General features: G+C 35.3%; 1 protein-coding gene and 1 long non-coding RNA gene across 3 annotated transcripts; one reads left to right on the forward strand and one right to left on the reverse strand.

Moving 5' to 3' along the window:
* Positions 1-1,711: 1,711 nt before the first annotated feature.
* On the forward strand, positions 1,712-13,854 carry LOC107797742 (vesicle-fusing ATPase). Of its 2 annotated transcripts, XM_075257242.1 has the most exons (22): positions 1,739-1,974; positions 3,601-3,697; positions 3,788-3,869; positions 4,145-4,195; positions 7,542-7,709; positions 7,832-7,986; positions 8,118-8,226; positions 8,360-8,459; positions 8,536-8,591; positions 9,116-9,181; positions 9,296-9,378; positions 9,507-9,640; positions 9,899-10,109; positions 10,602-10,733; positions 10,802-10,862; positions 10,966-11,025; positions 11,150-11,208; positions 11,282-11,369; positions 12,208-12,330; positions 13,111-13,176; positions 13,361-13,538; positions 13,781-13,854. In XM_075257242.1, exons 1-21 carry the CDS (start codon positions 1,800-1,802, stop codon positions 13,502-13,504), a joined length of 2,220 nt encoding a protein of 739 aa, XP_075113343.1. In that variant the 5' UTR covers positions 1,739-1,799; the 3' UTR covers positions 13,505-13,538; positions 13,781-13,854. The 2 variants fall into 2 exon arrangements, with proteins under 2 accessions (XP_016476154.1, XP_075113343.1); XM_016620668.2 differs by having other exon boundaries at positions 1,712-1,975; positions 3,602-3,697; positions 13,361-13,854.
* A 1,358-nt stretch (positions 13,855-15,212) lies between these two features.
* On the reverse strand, positions 15,213-19,282 carry LOC107797744 (uncharacterized). The gene is made up of 2 exons (XR_001650747.2): positions 19,145-19,282; positions 15,213-15,781 (listed from the first exon to the last, which is right to left on the reverse strand). It is a non-coding gene; the product is annotated as an uncharacterized LOC107797744 (long non-coding RNA).
* Between the last annotated feature and the right edge of the window lie 4,699 nt (positions 19,283-23,981).

The following is a 23,981-nucleotide window of genomic DNA, read 5'->3' on the forward strand; positions in this document are numbered from 1 at the left end:
TAAATAATATTTTTTCTAAATGATTTATGAACTTTTTCATTCAATGTACTATTTTTGCGAACCTCCGCAAGATTAATAACCTCTATTTTATCAATACTTTTCTTCATGTTGTTTCTTTCAATCTTAATGGCATCCAGAAAATTTCAAAGAATGGGGTGATTCTTTGTCTTGTCATTCCCAAAATACACATGAATTAACTTGACCAATTCAACAAAAAAGAAAAAAGAAAGGAATAAGAAAAACAATCAGTAATTTTCTTTAAAAAAAATAAAAATAAAAGAATATCAGATAGAAAATCCCATTCCTTATCAAACCAAAATTTCAGTAACAAGACCCGATTTTTTTTTTAATCTTCAATTTACCAAATATAGTAAAGTGATTCACATTCAACAAAAAAGAAATCCATGAAACTAAGCACAACATACGAAAATCAATTTACTAAACTTACAATTACATTAAGATATTTGTACAATCTCGCTATAACATTTGAACGAGTTCAAGCTATAAAATGATGAGCGATCACTATGCAACGACATCTCCTCACAAATCAATTTTGCATGCGATGATGCAAAATCTTAAGAAATTTAATTTCCCGCCAAGTCTCCAAGACTAATTTCTTTAGAAATTTAACAACTAACATATGCAAACGTGAAGGGCTTTTATTTCATGTGAAAATGGCCAAAATTATTCTTGAATTATATGTCCTCGTTAGTGGGAGAACATTTTTGAACTGCTTGGATAATAATATGGACACTATTGAATAGTTTTAATACTTAAGTTCGATATAAGAATTTCGATTCAGCATTTCAGAATTTAATTTATCACATAATATAAAATACCGTATCGAAGTAATTTGATACGAATCGTTATTCTTATTTGATTCAATATGGGATAATGATTTTTGGATTACTGGTCTTAGGATAAAATAACAAAATAACCAATATGTCCTTCTCCAATATTCTCTTCCCTAAATCTTTTAAGAAAGTCAAGGTAAAATTAGAAATAAATTTATTTAGAGCAAATTAAACGCATATATTTTATTATATATTGCATATATTATTTTTAGTCTAACAGATCAAATATTTAATATATCGTAAATAGTATCGTCCCGAGGACATGACACTTGATAGAAATATGTGGAGGTCGAGTATTAAGGTTGTAGATTAGGAGGTAACTGAGTATCGTCTTATGTCATAACTTTGGGGGACTAGTTTGGTAAGGATACTATTTTGCTTTTGCTTGGTATCATGCCTCTTGATTTCATGTTGTTCTTATTTTTCTCTCTCTCTCTCTCTCTCTCTATATATATATATATATATATGTATTTCTTTCATATTGTTCTGGGGTGTTACTAATATTGTTTCCTTTTGTTCTTTTGTCCTTTTGTCTTATTGAACCTAGGGTCTTTCGGAAACAGCCTCTCTACTCCTCCGGGGTAGGGGTAAGGTTTGCGTATACACTACCCTCCCCAGACCCCACTAGTGGGATTACACTGGGTTGTTGTTGTTGTAAATAGTATCGTCATCATTTATTTCTTGTATTATAATCCTTAAATTATAATTCTACAATAATTTGTTCCCAAGACCAAGGGATGCTTAAGAGCTAAGACAGAGAAATACCTTAGCAAATTCTGGCTCGAACCACATGAGCCTTCCTTTTTTATTCGTAATCCGGGTCCGGTCCGGTCCGACCCGACTTTCAACCCGGGTTCATTTCCCTTAATAGCCAAGCAAACAAGGCATTTACTATTCTTTATTCAAATTCATGCGTTGATCTCTTCCATTTCGAACTCTGGAAAAATGGCAGGGAGATTTGGTTCCGCAGCATCGACGATGATCGTAACTTACACGCCGGCGAAAGATCTCGCTTACACAAATTGCGCATATTGCTCTCCGGCGGATCTCAGAAACTTCCTTGTTCCTGGATCTAAGCTCGCTTATGCACTTATCGCTGATGATTTCGTTCTCACTTTAGCATATCCTTTCGAATATTATTCATTACTATTCTTATTCTTAATTTGATCAAATTTGTGCGATTTTATTAGGAACAAGCTGTCGCATTTCAAGTTTTTTCGTTTTTGAACTGACGATAATGTGTAAGTTTAGTAGGTCTAAGGCATAGAAATAGTGTAATTATGATGAATTGTATGAATATTGAATTCAATAGGACGATCCTTATTAGTTTGAGAAGCTTTGAACTTTGAATTGACAAGAGATTTAATAGATATAATCTAGCTGAGTGGACCTACTCTGAATGGTGCTAGCTAGGATGTAGCGAACATAAAGCTAATCTAATTTAGCAATTTCTTTTCTGATTTTATTACGACTGGTGTTTTGAACATGATTGTTTGCTTTAAGTTAGCGCATGTCACTTTTGTTCTTTTTGAACTGATGAGCATATGTGAGTTTAGTAGGTCTAAGGAGTAAAAATAGTATAATTTTGACGAATTGTACAAATACTGAATTCAATAGGCTGATCCTTATTACTTTGAGATCGAGGCATAGTTGATTGTTGATTGTTTGAACTGACAAGACATTTTTGAAGGACGTTAATCAATAGTTCAGCGAGCCTCGCTTTAATGATTTGGACATAGTATGATAATGCGCATTTGAGATGCTATCAAGCTGAGTGGACTTAAATGATTTGGACATAGTATGATAATGCGAATTTGAGAGCTAGCTTTTTAAGATAATGGGAAATGATTGCTAATTTACTCGTTTAGAGACCGGCTGGCCGGGAGATATCAACTATTTTTGGATAACTTTGTCTATTAGGAGTTGTGTGGCACAATTTTTGCTTTGATCACTGTGGAAATGAGGTTTTCACGGGTATATATATATATTTTTATTTTAACCCTATCTATTTGGATGAGCAAATGATCATCCAATTTCTTATTCTTACCTCACGTGAAACTAATGGTTGATCCAAGGAGTTGAACATTGTAGGTTCGAGTTCAGAATTCTACATAATTTGTTTGATTTACTGGTTTCGAATTCTATTATTTGTACTTATTTAGTGAATCTTTTAACACATATACAAGGTCCGAGTCAAAGCTACTGGGTTCAGATGAACTCGTAAGTCCTTACCGACGTGCTCCCCTGACAGCCTCTTTATATAAATAGACCTATTTGAGGAAACATATCTTTCATTTGGAAAGTAGTCATCCTAAAGAGAAGGTAAGGCTTGAACCAGCAATGATGGAAGTTGAGTGACTTGACTCTTGAGTGTATTTGAGATCAGTGGTCTCAAATTTAGGCGAGTGTGGCATAACCCTTAGTGAACCATTGGCTAGTTGGGAAACTTTTACACTTCCTTCCTTTCAGTTATATCCCCTTTTCCATTTGAAAATATCATTTTGAGGTTAGTAAACTATTAGAGAGTGTTTTTTCCCTGCTACTGGAGGAGATCTTTTATTAAACTTCTGATAGGAAAGGCTGTCAAGTAGCAAATGCTAATGAGAAAATTCAAAACTCTTGAGGAGATTGTTGTCTCTTGTTTGTCTTTCTCTAAAATTTCCATTTCATATTCTGTTCATCATCATTATGTAGCATTTTATTGGTTGAAGATAATGCAATTTACTGTTGCCTTAACTGTGAAACACTGCCCACGATGGCATTCCTAATGGTCATCTTGGTCTTAATGCGATTCAAAGACGCTATGCTAAAGTTTCCACTGGAGATGCTATATCTGTTAACAGGTTCGGCAAGACTATTCAAATATTATTGTTTTCTGTGGTCTAGCTTTGCCGTAACATCAGTTAATTAGTGGTTTCACTGTTCAAATGCAGATTTGTTCCACCTGATGACTTCAACCTTGCTCTGCTTACCCTTGACTTGGAGTTTGTGAAAAAAGGGACCAAAGATGAGCAGGTAAACTCATTCTAGTGTACCGCGCAATGTCTCTATTCCCTTTGAAGGAGTTAGATTCTTCTGGTGTTGACTGTACCATATCTTTCAGCTCGCATAGCAAGTCTGGTATTTAGAGCATGCAGATCTTTTACAATTTGGTTGTGGTGTATTTTGGTTGTAACCCCATCTTCTTGTTTAGCTGGTTTTGTTTTAATCTTAGGCATCAAGAGTACTCTGGTTCAAACACTTCTGTTGCTGTAAACGCTGCAAGTTTACCAAAATATGTCTTTTTGTAGGTGGATGCAGTTTCTTTGGCTAATCAAGTTCGTAAGAGATTTGCTAATCAGGTGAAGGCGCTATCCCCCTCTGTCTTAATAAATTCTGCTTTCAAAGGTTCTTCTCTTATTGTATTGTACCTGACAAAGGCTACTGGGGAACACATATGATTTGGTTCTTCAGATCTGTACTTTCAAGAATGATTTCCATATGTCCTTTTCCTTTCTTTTAGAAATTTTGAAAGATAAATAAGGTGTTTATCCCCCCCCCCCCCCCACACACACACATCCCCCGAAAAAAAAAAAGATAAGTAAGGCTAAACAACGTCCTGATCCTTATATAATGAAACTTCAACCAAAACGTAGTGTATTTGTTTTTTTTTACTGCTAATCAATTTAATTTATTACAAATATGCTCCACTTTGTACTAAATACTTTTGTCTTTGAATCATATCCATGTTTTAGTGTCCACTTCACATTAATGAACGCTTGAGAGAAAATGACTGATATATATATGACTATATTGGCTGGACTTATTCATCTTACAATTTTCATGTCTGATGTCTGCTTTTATTAATCAAAAGATAAATATGGAATTGCCTTGAGGATGTCGGGTGGAATCAACAAAATGAAGACCAAATGACCAACAACCTCTCCACCAGCCTCCATTGCAAAACCACTACTACCAACCACCTCCGCTGTCAGTCACCATCAACTACCATCATACATCTATCACCTTCGGTTACCACAACTCCACCACTGCCGTCTACCGCTACAGAACCACCATCTACGGTCTCCTCGACCAACCACGACCACTAGCTTCCACCTTACAACCATCATGGCCGACCACCACCACCACCAGTTTGCCGTTAGTTTTTAGAGTGCGGTTCATGAAAGAAACAGTTTGTACAACAACAACAACAACAACAACCCTGTAGTGTGTACGCAGATCTTACCCCTACCCCGGGAGTAGAGAGACTGTTTCCGAAAGACCATCGGTACAAGGAGATGAAAAAGAGGCAATGGAACAGTAACAACAACAATACATCAGGAAGACAGTGCTAGCAACCTAGGAATAAAAAAAAAAGAAAGGAAAATGCAGTATCGTCAATTAGAGCAATGGAAAGGTACTAGGCAACCGGAGCAGAAAAACAATACAAACACAATAAGTACCACTATCAAACTAAAGCAAGATACTAACAACTAGCCTAAAACCCCCAACGGGGAAGAAAAACCAGGGGGGATCTACTAAGGCCTGGGGGTGGTACACCACCCGCAAGCTTTGGTCGAAACCTTAACTATATATGTATGCATATATGCAAAATAATATAAATATATTGGGTGCCACCCGGGGTACCAAAAGATGAATAGGTGCAAGTGGCAAACATCTGACAAATCCTCCATGGAGGCGAGGGATCGAACTGCCGAGACAACACATTTTTAACCTTTTTAGCTTGCTGCATCACTTTACGTTTTGGATCATCAAATATTATACTAGTATATTATATATTCTGTTCTCCTTATTTTTTTTCTTTAATTATTGTTGACTATATCTTTCTTTATTAGAGTAGTAAATTTTGACCTTTTTTTTGTCTCTTATATTTGTTTTTTTCCACTCAAACTTCAAAAGATATTTCCTTTCCTCTCAAAATTCTCGCTTCCAATTCCCAATCAAAATTCCAAACTAAAAGTCAAAAACCCTTGACCATTGCCCAACTCCCATCCCTTCGCTAGCGCCACCACTAATATTCACTTCCCTGCTGCCAGCGTCGCTGCTTAGTCCGTCCATCTCGGCATCTCTATTGTCCTCTAGTAGCCAATTGTAACTTGTATTCTTGTAACGGTGGAGAGAGCATTCTCGCCCATGAAGCAGATAAAGAATGAAGAGCGGAATAACATGGGTGATCAAAATGTAAATGATTGTTTAGTTTGTTACATAGAATGTGATGTATTTCCAAACATAAGTAATGATGCAATTATTGACCATTTTCAGAATAAGAAAACTCGTCGAGGACAATTTTAAATGGATGATGTATATTTTTTACAGTAGTAATATTATTGGAAGTTTTATGCTTTGCGTCAATTAGTTATAGTTATCATATTTTTTTCGTTTGATCAATATGTCCATATAAATAAAAAGATGAATAACTCGAACCAAAGCTCAAGTTGATCAAATTGATTAGCTTGGCACCGTAATCTCCAAATCTTGGATCCGCCTCTGAGAAAACGCTCAACTACCTACTAACCTACGACTTTAATACTCGTCCTCCAAACCTTCCTATTTAAGGTCATGTCCTCGGTGAGATGGAGTCGCGCCATGTCCTGCCTGATAACCTCTCCCCAATATTTCTTATGCTGTCCTCTAGCTCTTCTCATACCTCGCATCTCCTAACCGGGGAGTCAAGGCTTCTCCTCTGTACGTGCCCGAACCAATTAAGCCTCACTTCCCGCATTTTATCATCCATGAGCGCCACCCCCACATTTGCCCGAATATCTTCTTTCCTAATCTTATCCAACATAGTATGCCCACACATACACCTCAACATCCTCATTTCTGCTACTTTCATCTTGTGGATATGAGAATTCTTGACTGGCCAACACTCTGCCCCATACAACATGATTGGTCTAACCACCGCTATATAAAACTTGCCTTTAAGATATTAAAACTCCCTTTCTTGGGGATGACTTGTGAACAAGCCTCACGTCACAGTCCATTTCCCCCGTCACGTCATTGAACTTGCACTCCAAGTATTATGTCTTGGTCCTGCTCAACTTGAAACCTTTAGACTCCAGAGTCTGTCTCCAAACATTTAGACTCCAGTGTTTTGTCTCTAAACAATTTATACAACACCATGTAAATTAATATTTCTCTAGTATTTAGTGGATAAGTATTTATTATTAATTTATTTGAATTCCATATACATTAATTTTTAATTATATATATATATATATATATATATATATATATATATATATATATATATATATTATCTACAACAATGTGAGAAAATAAGCAACTTAATTATCCAGTGTTCTGATCCATGTACAATAACTTAATAATCAAATGTGTATGCCGATTGAGACATCTTAATCTTAATAAAAACAATGGAGTCTTAGGGTGGTCTAGTGGTGGTCTCGAAATAATCTTGCTAAATTCTAGGATACTTTGTCTTTTTTAGTGGACTAGGGCACGGTTCAGAGGATCTAGAGGTGTCTACGTAAATAGCTGGGAATCACTAGGCTGTTTGAGTATTGGTGCTCCAGTATGGTGTTGCCTTTAAAATGCTATTAGAGAATGATGTAAAGTGGACCTCTAGCTCCTAGGCTTACGGCTTACCAATTAAGCTGCAGCAGATGTTCCAAGTCTATAGTTCTGGTGAAAGTAACTTATTTATGAATTGTTAACTTCATTATGCAGATTATGTCAACTGGGCAAAAGGTGACATTTGAGTATCATGGCAATGGTTATATATTCACTGTGAATCAAGCTACTGTGGAGGGGCAAGAAAAGTCTAATATAGAAAGAGGGATGATTTCAGCTGACACATACATTATATTTGAAGCTGCAAACTCTAGTGGAATAAAGGTTACTTTTTCCTGTCTTTAAGTAATATACTGGAGGCAAAAAGTTGCCAATACATAATGGCTTCCTTCATGTTTATTGGAGTCCTTTTCATTTGTTTCTTGCTGCAACTGACTTCAATGCAGATTGTCAACCAGCGTGAAGCTGCTAGCAGCAGCATCTTTAGACAGAAAGAATTCAATCTTCAATCATTGGGTATAGGTGGTCTGAGTGCAGAGTTTGCTGATATATTTCGAAGGGCTTTTGCTTCCAGGGTTTTCCCTCCACATGTCACCAGCAAGTATGGAAAATTCTTGCTAAATAACTAAAATTCCTTTTCTTTTCATGAATTTTTGTTTGTTTCCTGAAGACAAGATGTAGTACGATTAATTCCTCACTTGTCCTTGGCTTTGCGATGAAATTGATTTTCAGGCTTGGTATCAAGCATGTCAAGGGAATGCTGCTCTATGGACCTCCTGGTACAGGGAAGACTCTAATGGCTCGCCAGATTGGAAAAATGCTAAATGGCAAGGAACCAAAGGTAGGTTCATGCAAGCTCTACTCATTTATTTTCTCCTTGTTATCGTTGTTGCTCTGGAAGTAAGAAATATTCAATGTTTTACTTGTTTGGCTATCTTGATTGTCTATCTGCTTCTTGTTTTTCTTTGTTGTAGATTGTCAATGGACCAGAAGTATTAAGCAAGTTCGTCGGTGAAACAGAAAAAAATGTGAGGGATTTGTTTGCTGATGCTGAGCAGGACCAAAGAACCAAAGGTAAGGGAGCTATCATGGAAATGAAGATGTTGGGGTTTAAACTTGTTATTGTAATCTGTCGTTTTTGTATTTCCAGGTGACCAAAGTGAACTGCATGTTATCATTTTTGACGAGATTGATGCAATCTGTAAGGTGGGAACCTCTTGAATTCTTTTTGATTTTTTGAGATTATTACCCGTGCATTGATCATTTCCCGTTTGATTTTCTGATATTGGTTCAGAGGCTTCTCTTTTTTTTTCTTTCTTTCTGAGAAAGTGCTTCAGAGGCTTTTATACGAGCTGCTGGTTGTAAAATTAGAAGTTTGTAGGAGTGGGTCGTGTACCAATACACGTTTCACCCATGGGATATTGCCATGGGCAATAAGTTCCAGATGTTAATTTTGTTGCATGGATGTAAATATCAGCATTTGACTACTGAATCTAAATAGGTTATCCTTAGCTTGTTGCTTTAGTTGATTGGTACACCCTTAAGTTGTCTGCAGTCTACTTGTTTGATTGATACTCAGCATTGTTACAAGTCATTTTGTGCTAATGCACTCTGTACGTGAGCAAATGTTCACCAAGCTTGTGGATCCATTGACTACCTTATCACTATATTCATCTGCAGTTGATTCTGTATATTTAGTTTCTTAATATGAAGCTTTTGTTGTTATGCAGTCTAGAGGATCAACTAGAGATGGAACTGGTGTACATGACAGCATTGTTAACCAGCTTCTCACAAAGGTATGCACAATACTTTCTAGTTGTGTTTGCAGAGGTTAGAGTGGCTATATGACAACAGTAGAATGCTGTTAGCTGTTATTGATTCAATCTGGTTGATTGTTTCTTGCACTTTAGATAGATGGGGTGGAATCTCTGAATAATGTTTTGCTCATTGGAATGACAAATAGAAAAGATCTACTTGATGAAGCGCTTATGAGGTAACCATGGTCTCTTGTGTCATGTTTGTCTTCTTTGTTGCTGAAGATTATACAAATGTTTTTGGTGTCTATTTCTTTGAGATTAAGTAATGTTTTATGGTGCATTATTAAGTTCTGTATTGATATAGGCCAGGACGACTAGAAGTCCAAGTGGAGATAAGCCTTCCTGATGAAAATGGTCGACTGCAAATTCTCCAGATTCATACAAACCAGATGAAAGAGAATTCCTTTCTTTCCCCAGATGTGAACTTGCAAGAACTTGGTATGTGGTCACCACAGCAAGCATGTTATGATGGCTTTTGATATCTGGTTCTTTTAAAATAGATGATGATAGTACTAAAATCATGTTATATACTTCTATCCCTGATTCAACTTGACTTTTCTTTCAAAGATATATTGTTGAATTGAAGGTGTTTCTGTGTTATTTCTGTGAGTCACTTCTGGTACTTTGTTTAGTCTACTAACCTACAGTGGCTATATGGAATTCTTAGAGTTTTCCCCCATTTTCCTTTGCGTGCAGCCGCAAGGACAAAAAATTATAGTGGTGCTGAGCTTGAAGGTGTAGTCAAAAGTGCTGTATCCTTTGCATTGAACAGGCAGCTAAGCATGGATGATCTTACTAAACCAGTGGATGAGGAGAGTATAAAAGTCACTATGGATGATTTTTTGCATGCCCTTGGTGAAGTAAGACCTGCATTTGGTGCTTCCACTGATGACCTTGAACGTTGCAGGTTAGTTTTCCTGTTCCTAGTGTGCAGCCAATTGGTAGTATTTCGTGAACCAAGTTAAAAATTAAATCTATTTCCTAAATTGTACATAGTCCTTTTTTCTTTCTCCGAGGTTAGCTCTCATGCAATGCTTGTGGATTATTGGGCTTGACAGTACAAAAAGAATAAAAAAGTTTAGTACAAAATTTTCCTGAGAAAGGGATGTACTATGTTGATGCTAAATGTACTTGTCTCCTATGTATTGACGCGGGGGGGGGGGGGGGGTCAGTATGAAGGGCTTACAGTGGGAGAGACATAACATTCAATAGTTGGGAGAAGTATATGTGTTTTTGGTGGCTTAAGTGAAGAAACTAGTCTGTCGGATCTTGGATATATGTAAGGAAATGATAACTGATGTTGAATAAAATTGTCACCACTGGAGTCTAGTTTAAGGTTTGTATAACTTTGCTTAACTTGCTGCATGAAGGTGGCTTAACGACTCTTAACATTTTTCAGACTTAATGGCATTGTGGACTGTGGCGAACGACATCAACACATCTACAGAAGAACTATGCTATTGGCAGAACAAGTTAAAGTCAGCAGGGGGAGCCCCCTCATTACTTGTCTTCTGGAAGGCCCAAGTGGAAGGTAGAAGCTTGTGTTATTCTTGTTTTTTATGTGGTCATTTATCTTGAGTCTTTCTATTCCTTGGACAGTGGCAAAACTGCAATGGCAGCAACAGTTGGAATTGAAAGTGATTTTCCCTATGTCAAGATAGTAAGTTACTAAATATTGGGAACTTGTACATTTTCTGGGGATTAATTACAAATTCTCACTCTTAAACCCATCTCTTATCGCCTCTTTCCCCTGTGATTGTTAGATTTCTGCTGAAACTATGATTGGGCTAAGTGAAAGCAGCAAATGTGCTCAGATAGTAAAGGTACACACGTTAACCTGGTACATCACTTTAGTATGATCAGCTAAAAGATAAATGACTTTGTAAATACCCGTGCATATTACTTGCATTTTAGTTATTAACTATGTCTTGTGCTAATATGTGGTAGGTATTTGAGGATGCGTACAAGTCACCACTCAGCATAGTCGTCCTTGATGGCATTGAAAGGTAAATTTTCTGATACTAGATAAATAGCCTTCGAATGCGTTATGATGTGTTTATCATGCATGTACCTGTGCAGGCTTCTGGAATATGTTGCAATTGGCCCTCGATTTTCAAATTTGATTTCTCAAACACTGTTGGTGCTCCTTAAACGGCTTCCACCTAAGGTATTTCTTCATAATTATTCAGTATTGTATTTCAAGATGCTCATTTGGTACCCATGTGTGGGGTTGGAAAGGCTCATGGACATGCATCAGATAACTTAAGGGGGGTATCAAAGCAACGGAAAGAAAAGAATGCTTAAGTGGTTTTCTGGAATTTTACAAGAGAAGCGCAAAAAAGCATTGAAGTCCACGTGGCTTGAAGCGAAAAATGACACGCTTCTTTAAAGTGAAGTGCTCAATTTACAGGAAATAAAAAAATTCAATACATATACGAACTTAGTACTATAATTATCAAATTTCAGTTAAATAACTAAATTCAATATACAATATACAATAATGCCAATATAATCCAACTCTTCAAAGTTGAGATTCAAAGAATCAACCTTTTCTCATTCAGAACACTTTGCATGTCATTGTCTGAAGCACAAACATATCTGAAACGTGTGGCTTCATGGCTTCACCCATGAAGCGATGACCTCTCACTCTTGATATTTGACTAATTCCTACATAATAGTTGCCCGGAAGCTGAAAACCAAATCAATGTTAAAGAGTCTTGTGCCGAACCTACATGCCTTGTAAAGTTTTTCTTGGGGTGGTGTGTGTGTGTGAAAGAATTTCTCCCATTTCTATCTTGAACCCATCAAGTCCTCTAGTTGTTTTGATTTTTGCCTCCATTGGAAGAAAAGTACAGATAAACTTAGACACCCAGGTACTAGAACGCCCAAGACACATACTGATGATGACCTACTGCTTTTTTATGAGCTGGATTTTAATTACGTTGTGGCTACATATGCAACTCTGCTTTTTGCTGATGATTCTTACGGCGGGTTTCATGTTACAGGGTAAAAAAATTCTCGTGATTGGAACTACTAGTGAGGCCGGTTTCTTGGACTCGGTTGGCCTTTGTGATGCTTTCTCAGTCACATACCATGTTCCAACATTAAAGACAGAAGATGCCAAGAAGGTAAGAGGGCATCCAAACTGCCATGATGTTGATGTTTTATAATGAAAATTCATTTTCCAGTTAAATTGCCCATAGTTCTAACATGAAGAATGAAACTTTTATATGAAATAAAACGGTAGATAGTCATCTGTTACGTCAAACCATATTAGTTGGACTGTGAAGACGGAAGAGCAATGAAACTCCAAATAAATTCTTATATTGGATGCCATACGTTGAAAGGAAAAAGGAAATCCTATTTTTTATTGTAGAGCAGGTAGGTGCAGAAAAGCTTAACTAGGACATCTCAATTAGGTATTTCCAGATAACGTAATCCAGTGCTAGTGGCCAATAAACTCCTTACAAAAGAATACTTCACCTCCCACTGAACCAGAATCGTCGTGGCAAGAAGATTACTGAATAATAGCTTGTGAATTCTGACGGTGTAACAAAATAGTGGCTTTTGTCATTGATGCCACTAAATTTGTCAATATATCTTTATCTATTGAGCTCTCAGGATCCATTTTACTTTTTGTCTGGAACAAACTGTGGAGCAAATGAGTTGGTGATTTGAGAAGATTTCTCATCATCAGTAGGCTGTATACTTTGTCTTTCCTTAGTGTATGTATTGACTCTCGAATTCTAGTTCATTGGTTCAATTATTGGAGATGTCCTACCAAATTCCTTGGTGATGAGTTAGAACTCTTGAACTCTAGTTCATTGGTGCAGTTACTGAGATTTTAGACCTAATGTCATCGCCATTCTATACCCGCCCAAGTATTGATGCTTTGATGTTATTTGCAGGTGTTACAACAACTTAATGTCTTCTCAAACGATGATGTTGATTCTGCTGCTGAGGCATTAAATGACGTAAGTTTCAAAGCTCTGCTCCCTGTCTATCAGACAAGCACGCTTTTCATACATGTCTCTTCCCTATACGAATAGTTCATATTTGTCTCATCGCCTTCTGATATTGGCAGTGCTTGGGAAATTGAAATTTCAGGCGTATGATAGAGGTTGGTCAATAACTCTTGTTTGTGTTGTCTTCTGATAGATGCCCATCAAGAAACTATACATGGTTGTCGAAATGGCTGCTCAAGGTGAACATGGTGGGACGGCAGAAGCCATCTATTCTGGCAAAGAGAAGATCCAAATCTCACATTTCTATGATTGCCTTCAGGACATTGCTCGATATTGAGTGCTTGGTATATTTTTCTTCTGGAGTAATTTAGGTAGGAACCGTGGTTTTCCTCTTGAGTCCTCTATATTTTTCGTGGGCCGCTTTTTCTCATACACCCATTGATGGGGCTCTTCTATTCATGAATTACTTTGAGATGTTTATTGGCCCTTCAGAAGCTCAGTTCTGTAATTGGCGATTTAGTTAGTATTTGTTAGATCTCATTCTGAAACTTCATTTGCTTTCTTATCCCTTATTTATTGGTACTCTCTTTTTCTTTGTCCTTTGTTGTTGCAGTAAGTATTGTAATCTCTGTTGAGTTGAACTTTCCACCTTATACGACTATAATATCTTGAGAGGACTTTCTAGTATGCTTGAAAGTTGAAAGCTTGCAATTATTCTTTGTTTTGTAGCAAATGTGTGTTTGTTCTCATTTATCCATTTTCGTTTCATCTGTTTATTATGTAATTTATACGCATTGAATTGTTTAAGTAGAAATACTTGGTTATATTTCCAGCTAAAGACTTTAGCTCTTGTGACGTGATTGTTTGCTTTTCTAACTCTTTTCGAGTATAATCACATATATCATCATCATAGGAATTTTTACACGCTTGATCCTTTTCTTAAAATTATTGAGAAAAATAGAATCACTTCTAATTTATTCCATAAATAGCACTTTTTTTTATAGTCCAAGTTAAAACATATAGTCACTTCTAAGGATTATGGGTATGGTTGAAATTTATTGAAAACATATAGATGAGTCAATATACATATTTGAGGAAGATTGGAGGTGATTTGGACTAATTTAGTATCAAAATTCGCAGTTAAAATCGAATTCAAAAATTCTTCTGCGACGCATGTATCAAACATGTATCACCCATGTGATACACACTTGATATAAATATGATACATATGTGATATACAAATGATACACCATTTTTTTTCATGTTCATCTTCTACTTCGAATTTTCAATTCAAACCACCTCAAAACTCCACCAAATCATCCCAATACTGAGATTCAAACTCCTCAAGATGTACCTAATCTATTTTAATAACACCCATTCAAAAAAAAAAATTGACATTTTCTACAAATAACTAATTGGCTTATATTGATCATATTTGGCTAATATTAGTAATATTTTACGAATTCACCAATTTTTGTAATAAACTACTTATAAATGGACATAATTGATAGTTTTCCAATACAAAGTCGAACTAAATGAACTATACTCATTTTCAGTCAATGGTGGATCCTACCTATTTTGTCCAACTCAAAGAGTTGAATAAATCAAACCGACACAAAGCATTATAGTTTCATCACTTAACTTTCCTTCCACAGCGATGTATGTAACAAACCACTAATACCATTTTCTTACCAAACATTTGTTAGTATTTTCATAGTTAGATGAAGCAATGATGCAAAGAAAATAAGTCTCTTCTAAGAGCTAATTTCCATCTTGAAATGTACCCTACAATTCAAAATACAACAACAGACTCAGTGTAATTCCACAAGTGAAATCTGAGGAGGATAGTATGTACGCAGACCTTACCCCTACCTTTAAGAAGGCAGAGAAGCTGTTGAAAGACCATCGGCTTAGGAAAGACAAAGGAAGGGCAGCAGCAAGCACACCAATTAAACAACCGAAGCAAAAATACAAAGATCCAAAACTAAAACCGAGCATTGTAATCAGACAGGCCGAAATGAAAGCAACACAAGTAATCACGGAAATCAAGGAATACGAAAATACATAAATAACGCTAATTCATGTACTAAAGCTACTGTTACAGACAAGGACAACGCTAGGCGACCTATCCTAACCCTTTACACAATTCAAATAATCAAGACGAATTATCTCGTATTTCCTGCTCCAGCAAATCAATTGTGCACAACTTCCTTGCTTTATTCCTGTATTTGATAAACAAATTCTTTTGAATAAGAAAACTGTAAATATTTAGCTAATTGAGCTTGTATGGTGCCAAAACAAACTAAGCATTAGACAAAATTTTGTATCTCCGCTTGTCTATTCAGAGGCCAGCTGCTATGCTTCAGACATTGAAGCCTTCAGCTCGAAGGCATTTACGATGAGCTTCAATCCATTTCTCACAAGCGGATTCACCATGCTCCACAATGCATTCATCTCTCAGCTTCTTAGTATCAGGGCAAGCGCAACAAATCTTCTTCTTTGGCTTTGAATCGGGCACAGCAGGGGCAGCTGACTTTTGATCTTTTGGTACTTGCGACAAAGATATGGCTGTAGATGTATTCTCTATTGGCAGTCCACCCATTTTTGAAGAATACTGGAGGAGTTAGAAATGAAAGATTATGCTTTAGCATTGAAATAGAGACTAACAGAAGTAAACCAACAAAAAGACCAGAAGAAGATGCATAACGAGTGCTGACAAAAACTACATTTTCCAATGCGTATCCCACAAGTGGGTTCTGGGGATGGTAGTGTGTCCGCAGACCTTACCCCTACTCCGGAGGAGTAGAGAGGCTGTTTCCAATAGACCCTCGGCACAATAAGATGAAAACGAGACAGTGTAGCAGTAACAACAAAGGAATCCATAAAGATAATACCAGCAACTTAATAACCAGAAAATGCATAACAATCCTTAAGAAAATAAGTTGAGAAGGAGATTGAAGGTATTAGCAATCAGCCACCTTCAGTTTTTTTCCCCTCTCCTACTCTCTAAAAGGCAAAGCTTTAAGCTTCTTTATTGTACTTAATTGTTAAACAACATGCTCTCGCTTCATCTCCTCAATTATCATTAATTGAGAAACTTATCAGAATTGAAATTCAAAGGTATATATAATTTGGATGCCATCAGCAGTAGCTATCAGGATTATCTATATCATCTAAACATAGAAGTTATAACCGAAGTTATGAGTATTCTCTTTTGCAATCTAAAACCATCAATTTCTTCTCCTTTTCACCATACTTTTGGAACCCTCTCACAGCTAACATTACTAGAGAAAATTACTCAGCATCAAAGCGGGTTTAGCAGGAGTCCGGAACCAAAATATTGTAAAGTTTGACTCCAGGGACAAAAATAGGTGAAAAAAAGTGTTGAGGACCATATTATGTATAACGCATCTAAAACATGCGCTATACCTTAACGGCCAGTGTACCCTGTTAAGATATAGCGCATGTAATATATGCGCTATACTCAGTATTTGCAGCCATAATAATTGACTGCATAGCGCATCAATTATATGCGCTATGTATAAACATACCCCCAACCCGCACCTTCTTCATGATATACTTGTATCGAGGCTAAACTTAAAGGTTGTTTTTGGTTGAACATTGGAACTATCATTTTGTTTGATCTCTAATGCAGTAATAGTCGAATTGAGTGACTTGGAAACCTTTTTGTATTGGGCAATTAAAAATAATGACTTACCCAAATAACAAATGATGACTTTCTTTCTAAAAAGCAGAGTATTAGCGTAACTTTTTATACTATCGTTACGTATCTTCCTTAGAAGATAAAGTAAACTATGGCATTGAAAACAACATACCTACCTCAATCAATTTACAATTAAATATTTGTAATTCCTAATACAGATTACGCCAGAGAGTAAAATAAGTCAAAAATTCACAAATACATGAATATATCACAAATACATGAATATACAAAAATCCACAGAGTTACATGGGCTAATTTCCAAAGTATTTAAAGGAAAAGAAAGATACTTGGAATTTGAAGATGAAGAAAAAAATTTTGAAGGTGGGGGTTGGGGGTATGTTTATACATAGCGCATATAATTGATGCGCTATGCAGTCAATTATTATGGCTGCAAATACTGAGTATAGCGCATATATTACATGCGCTATATCTTAACGGGGTAACTGGCCGTTAAGGTATAGCGCATATTTTAGATGCGTTATACATAATATGGTCCTCAACACTTTTTTCCACCTATTTTTGTCTCTTGAGTCAATTTACAATATTTTGGTTCCGGACTCCATATTAGGACTTCAGCAATGTGGGGTTGATAGCAATTAGGAGACACCATCAATACTGACTCAGGAAAAAGGAAGATTACCTTTTGGCTGAAGTGCCCTTGCTAAAGGGTCTAAACTGATGGTAATATTGCTTCCTTAGGAGAATAATCATGGGGTTGATGATTTCTAGTGGCTCATAAGCTCAAAGTACAAATTAAATGGGTTAATATTAGCAAACAATTTCAAAACACAGTGTCAAAGCAGGATCTAACAGTAGCAAACATTTTCAGACCACCACACGCTCTGCTTATTTGTTATCCTTTCCGAGTTGATATCAGTACAAAAAGTCTCACATCTGAGTGTGTATAAGTATTCATGAAACCTTTTAGATATGAATTTATACGATATGATAAACAGATTATATTAGTAGAAATAGTTTCTCCTGGGAATAATTAATATCTCTATTTGGGCCTAATATTTCATTCCAACATTTTGTAATAATTAGTATCCTAAGACGAATTATGAGTTCACTAAAACTAGAGTTTCATTAAAAATTAGTCATCTTCAATTAATATTTTTGTGGGAAAAGGCAATATCAGTGCTCAGATAACAAACAATTCACATCTGAACCCGGTACTTTTCATGCGGAGCATAAATATGCATACAAATTAACTAATATTGCAACATACAATAGATATGAACCCATAACTTTAAAAATATAATGAGTTCAGGCAAGACATGACGCAGTTTTAGATTTTCGGGGACATGACCCTTGATAGGAAGGTGTGGAGGTCGAGCATTAGGGTTGAAGGTTAGGAGGTAGTTGAGCGCTTTTCTACTTTGTACTGGGTGTGGGGCTAGCCTGATAGTGTTTTGTCTTAGACTGCTTGTAGTTCATATTGTGTCCATACCACTCCCTCGTGTTCGTAGTACCATGCCATTGTTACTATTTATTGTTATTGCTTGTTTTTCAACTTTCTGGTTCCTACATTGCTGGTATTATCTTTCTGGCTCCTGTTGCTGTTACTAATCTATTGTCTCTTTTTTTTTTTTTTTGATGAAGTAAGAGAATTCCATTAAAAGCATCAAGAAGATGCATAGCAAAAGAGAGTACAAGTAAAGAGAGTGTGTCTGCTCATCAACAAAACAAAAATAAACCTATGTTAAAACTAAGGAGCAGACACAGTCCAAAAAATGATCACAACTAGATACAAGTGCCTAATTAAGCCAAGTAAAAAGGTTAAATAAACATTTAGCTTTAAGAGCATGGGTCTATCGTCTTCTTGAGCCGAGGGTCTATCGGAAACAGCCTCTCTACTCCTCCGGGGTAGGGGTAAGGTCTCTCGAACACACCACCCTCCCCCGACACCACTTGTGAAATTTTACAAAGTTAAAAACCTTAAAAGTCGAACCCATACAGTTTAAATCTTGCATTTAGACGATAGACGCATCCTCACTAAAATAAAAGAATTCGAATTAAAAAATGCAAAAAATGAAGAATAGCATGTGTTCGTTCTCTATATTTCAGCAAATAGATTGCTTAATCTGTTTAATTCAGTTTGATTTGTCGAAAAATAACAGAGTACTCAACAAGGCTTGAGTTCTAATATCAAAGTGGTGAATCACATAGACACAAAAATTCAAGGATTAAATTGTGTATAATAAAACATGAAAATCAGGTTAATTCAAATTCAAGGGCTTAATTTTGCCTAACCTTTTTCTCCTTTGTTCTTCGCTGGGGTTCCGTTGATGCAGACGGCGTTTTTGGGATCTCTCTTGTGGACAAATAACTTGCTACGTTTATTAGGAATTCGCCAAACGCGTCCGAATCTTTTTCTTTTTGACAGATTCCTCCCTTTTTTCTATGAAATGACAAAGTCCCCTCTAAAGTTACAAAAATTGATGATTTCCCCCATATCACTTTTTTTTCTTCCACTTTTTCTCGGGCAATGCGCGGGATGCCAATGGTTCGGTCTAGTCGGTTATTTTATAAAATTTATACCATATTAATTTTCGGTTACTCTATTTTGTATGACTAAGATTAGATTTTCCGAAACCTTACCAATCATCTTTGTTCCTCTTCGGTATCTATACGGTTCCGTTAGTTTTCGGTATTATTTTTAAAATGTCAAATTAGAGTCTCCAATAGAAGTTATTAAAATGCAATAACATGCGTGTTTGCATAGGACTTTAGCAAAACTATCTACGCATTTTTCTATTTAAGAGGTAATGAATTAAGAGAACTTGAAAGATAGCCAAAATATAGCCATCTCACTATTCTATAAGCAGCGTAAAATAAAGCAAGCAAAGGCGAGAGGAGTATAAATCACCCAAGTGAAAAAATATTAGTTAAGTTGGCACTTAAGAATAAAATCAATTATAAGATTGAGTATTCAACAAATGAAATCTAAACGTACGAGAAGAAAGATATGCAATACCTTATTGTTTGCTACTCAAGATCGTCGGAATACCTTGTGACTTGCTACTTAAAATGCTGAAACTAACTTGATTTCAACCGGATTACCAGAATGGGTTTGGGAGTCGGACTTTAGGTGTTAATTACATATTGGCTTGTAGTCGTTTTCATAATCCCAAGACTTTAGGAGAAAAAAAATTGCTTTCTTATTTTTAAACTTAATATATGAAATATATTTTTCATATATAAATTTATCGATATGGTTCAGAATTTTTATAGTTTATTTTTATAAAATAAAAAAATATACCCGATTATTAGGTACGGTTATAAATTTATATAAAAATCTACAATTTTATTTAAAAAAACCTAATAATCAATTCGGTACGACATAATTCGATTGGTTTAGTCGATTTTTGAAGATCCATTGACCTACACACTCTGTAGAAGAATAGATTGGAATAACTTTATCTTCTTTAATTTTTTTCTTTTTGATAATTGGGAAATTTTATATGTGGCCCACGGTTGAAGACTTGGTGGCTAATGGGTCGATTCTTCTATTTTTGTCCATTAAATATAAGTTTTTTTTATGTGATAGGGTTCAACTTGTGACATATACCTAACTCATAATTGAACCACTTTATCAAAAAATTATATCATGTAAATTGAGCAAAAATAAATATATTGCCTAATATATAAATTGCAGATAAATTTAATCTGCAAAGACGATTGATATATTCAAAATTTATTATGTCAAACCTGCACACTTTGTCAAATTAGAAATTTTAAGTTACTTTGTCCCTTTCTATAATTCTGCCGTCATTAATATAACATGAATGAAAATTTCCACGTCAGAAATTCACCCCTTCATCTTCTTTATCAGTCAAAATCAAATTATTTTTATGTTCGTCGGCTGAGAAATTCGAGGACCAGCAATATATGATTCAAAACTCAGTAAATAATTAACCTATTATTTTCATTTGTTTCAATTTACATGTTCATTTATTGAGAGTCAATTTAACCAAATTTTAAAGTTAAATTGGATTAGTTCAATATCAGTTTGACTGTCAATAAAGAAAATATATCATTTAACATGAAACGGATGAAATATTAGATTTTTGTCTTAATTTTTTTTTGGGTGGAGGGAGGGGGGGGGGAGGCAGGAAAAAACACTGTAAGCAGGGGCGATCCTTCTATAAAGCAAGTAAAGCAACTGCTTTAGGCCCCACATTTGCGGGGGTTCCATTTTTTGTTACTCTTAATAGGCTATGTGTAAGTTTAAAAAAAGGTTTTGTGAAGTGAAAAAAATTGATTTCTTTCATTAACAAGTACAGAGAAGAAGGATTTGCAACTGCTATGATTTCTGCCAAGAAAATTGTACTTGAAATGAATATTGAACTCGAATTTCGTAAGAAACGTGTGATATATAGGAAATAACAATTTGATGAGAATGTTGATAATAAAATCTCAAAATCTTTCGAAGAATCCTTTGGAGTTGATTACTTTATAGATAGTAGACAAAGCTATTTTTTTCACTTCAAAATAGATTTAAACAATTTGAAGCACATGAAGATATTTTTAATTTTCTATTTAACGGTAAATATTACGATCACTAGATGATGAAAATTTGAAAACATATTGTCTTAATCTTGAATGTTCTTTAAAGCGTAATAATCAATTCCATATTGATAGTTTAGATTTATTCTCGTAATTAAAAGTATTAAGAAAAATAGTACAATTAGAAGATAACAGTTTAATTGATACACTCGGTCAAATAAAAAGATTTGATTTCTTTTCCAATGTCTATATTGCTTATGGAATAATGCTAATAACTCATGTTACCGTTGCATCAGCAGAAAGAAGTTTTCAAAATTAAAATTGATAAAATCTACCTAAGGTCAACAATGTCTCAAGAAATGTTAAATGAATTAGCTATATTGTCAATTAAGAAAGATTTATTAGGAGTTATTGATTATAAGAAAATTATTAATAGCTTTGTATCTAAGAAACACTAAAAAAATTGACTCAAATAAATAAATATTTTAAAAAAAATAAATGCTTAGGCCCTTCATAAAGTTTGGTTTTAGGCCACAAAATTCGTCGGACCGCCCCTAACCGTAAGCTTGGCATTTGTGAGAAAATATCAATAAGAATCTAAAAACTGAGACATGTACTATTATTTCATTTGTTCTTTTCGATATAGACTCTGCATATCAACAGTTACTATACTATTTGCAATCAACGTGCTAAAACATGATATATATGGCATTAATTCAAATTTAGAAAGATCTAATAGAAAATATTATGGATGAGATTGAAGGACGAGGTTTCATCAATAAACTTAACGTTGAAGTTTTAAATACAATCAAACCTCTTTATAACCGTCTCGTTTCTTCCAAATTTTTTGAATTTTTATAGTGAAATGCTATTATAAAAAATATATATTATAATATAATTTGATGTTGGGATTGAAGGTTGGTGAATGGGAAATGGACGAAAAAATGGTGAAGGGAAATTGAATCCTTTATACTTTAGAAAAAGTAATTGTCCCTCATTGGTACCGGAAAAAAAAGGGAATCTGATTACAACAACAACAACAAAAGACCTAATTTGATCCCAACATATGGGGTTTGGGAGAAAAGGGAATCTGATTACATTGAGAAAACACTTCCTTGGTGTTAAATGAGTTGGAAAGAAGTAAGCCTCATGGCGTTGTTCGCTTGGCTTTGGATTTGAATTCGGTCAAAGATTGATTGATTAATCTTTTTGGATAAAATTTCTTTCAGTTATTTAATTAATTATCGAAAAGTCAACACGCACAACACAACCCGATCCGTTTCTTTTTCCCGAATTATTTTAAATTCTTTTCTCGGAATATTTGAACGTTCCCGCCTGTTCTAACAGCCATGACTGTTTTTGAAAGATTGCAAACTTTTCAGAAACAATGTTAGAAAATGGCTATAAATATGCGTTGATCCCAAAATCTTTCCTTACGAAATTTTCTGAACTTCTTCTTCTTCTTCTTCTTCTTCTTCTTCTTCTTCTTCTTCTTCTTCTTCTTCTTCTTCTTCTACACAAATAAATTCCAATGTGATTTACAACCATTAAGTGATTCGCAGTTCACTAGAATTTTTGGTACCAATACTCTGGTGAGTTAAATCATTCTATCCTGAGAGAATAATATTCCAATACCTCGGGTACTTGAGGGGAATAATTTTTTTAAGGACACACTGTGCATTCAATGTGCTCGATTTTATTCCGAAGTATATTTTCAAATTCTACTTTATTACTATTTTTCCTATTTCTGCTTTCTGTTACAGAAAATTTATTGTTCCATATATTGTAGTTAATATAGATTGATAACACTTGAAAGATTAGTTCCTAAAAAAATTTAACCTTTATAGCGAAATGTTATTATAAAAAATAACTTTTACATATAGACGTAAGAAAGACTTATTGAAATTCGATCAAAAGTATATGACCATCTATTAAGTGGACCAATTGACACACTGAGTTGAACTAATTTGGGACCCTACTAAAGATTCCTGAGTCATAGGCTCTATATTAATCAAAGCCACTTTCATTGAATATTCATAAAGTAGGCTAATTACATCAATCTTGTTGACAGATGTACAATCACATAAAATAAAAATAAAACACTTCTTCAAGATAAGAGGCAACTAAAAATGGTTTCTATTGACTCTGGATAAGTTAACAGGGGACTGCAGGAAAATCAGAAATAATATAATGCTATACAAGAATTCAATTTAAAGGAGCCTTGGCGTAACCTAAAATTGTTGTCGTGTGACCAAAAAATTACGGGTTCGAGCCATGAAAACAATCTCTTGTAGAAATTCAAGCTAAGGTTGTATGTAATAGACCTTTATGGTTCGTCCCTTTTCCGAACCCCGTGCATAACAGGAACTTGATGCACCGGCTTCGAGCCATGAAAACAACCTCCTGCAGAAATGTAAGGTAAGACCGTATACAATAGGCCCTTGTGGTCCAGCCCTTTCCCAGACCCCGCACATAACAGAAGCTTAATGCATCGGCTTCGAGCCATGAAAACAGTCTCTTGCAAAAATTCAAGGTAAGATTGTATACAATAGATCCTTGTAGTCCGGCCCTTTCGCCACCC

This window comes from Nicotiana tabacum, chromosome 1 (assembly GCF_000715075.1).
Source record: "Nicotiana tabacum cultivar K326 chromosome 1, ASM71507v2, whole genome shotgun sequence".
NCBI lineage: Eukaryota > Viridiplantae > Streptophyta > Magnoliopsida > Solanales > Solanaceae > Nicotiana > Nicotiana tabacum.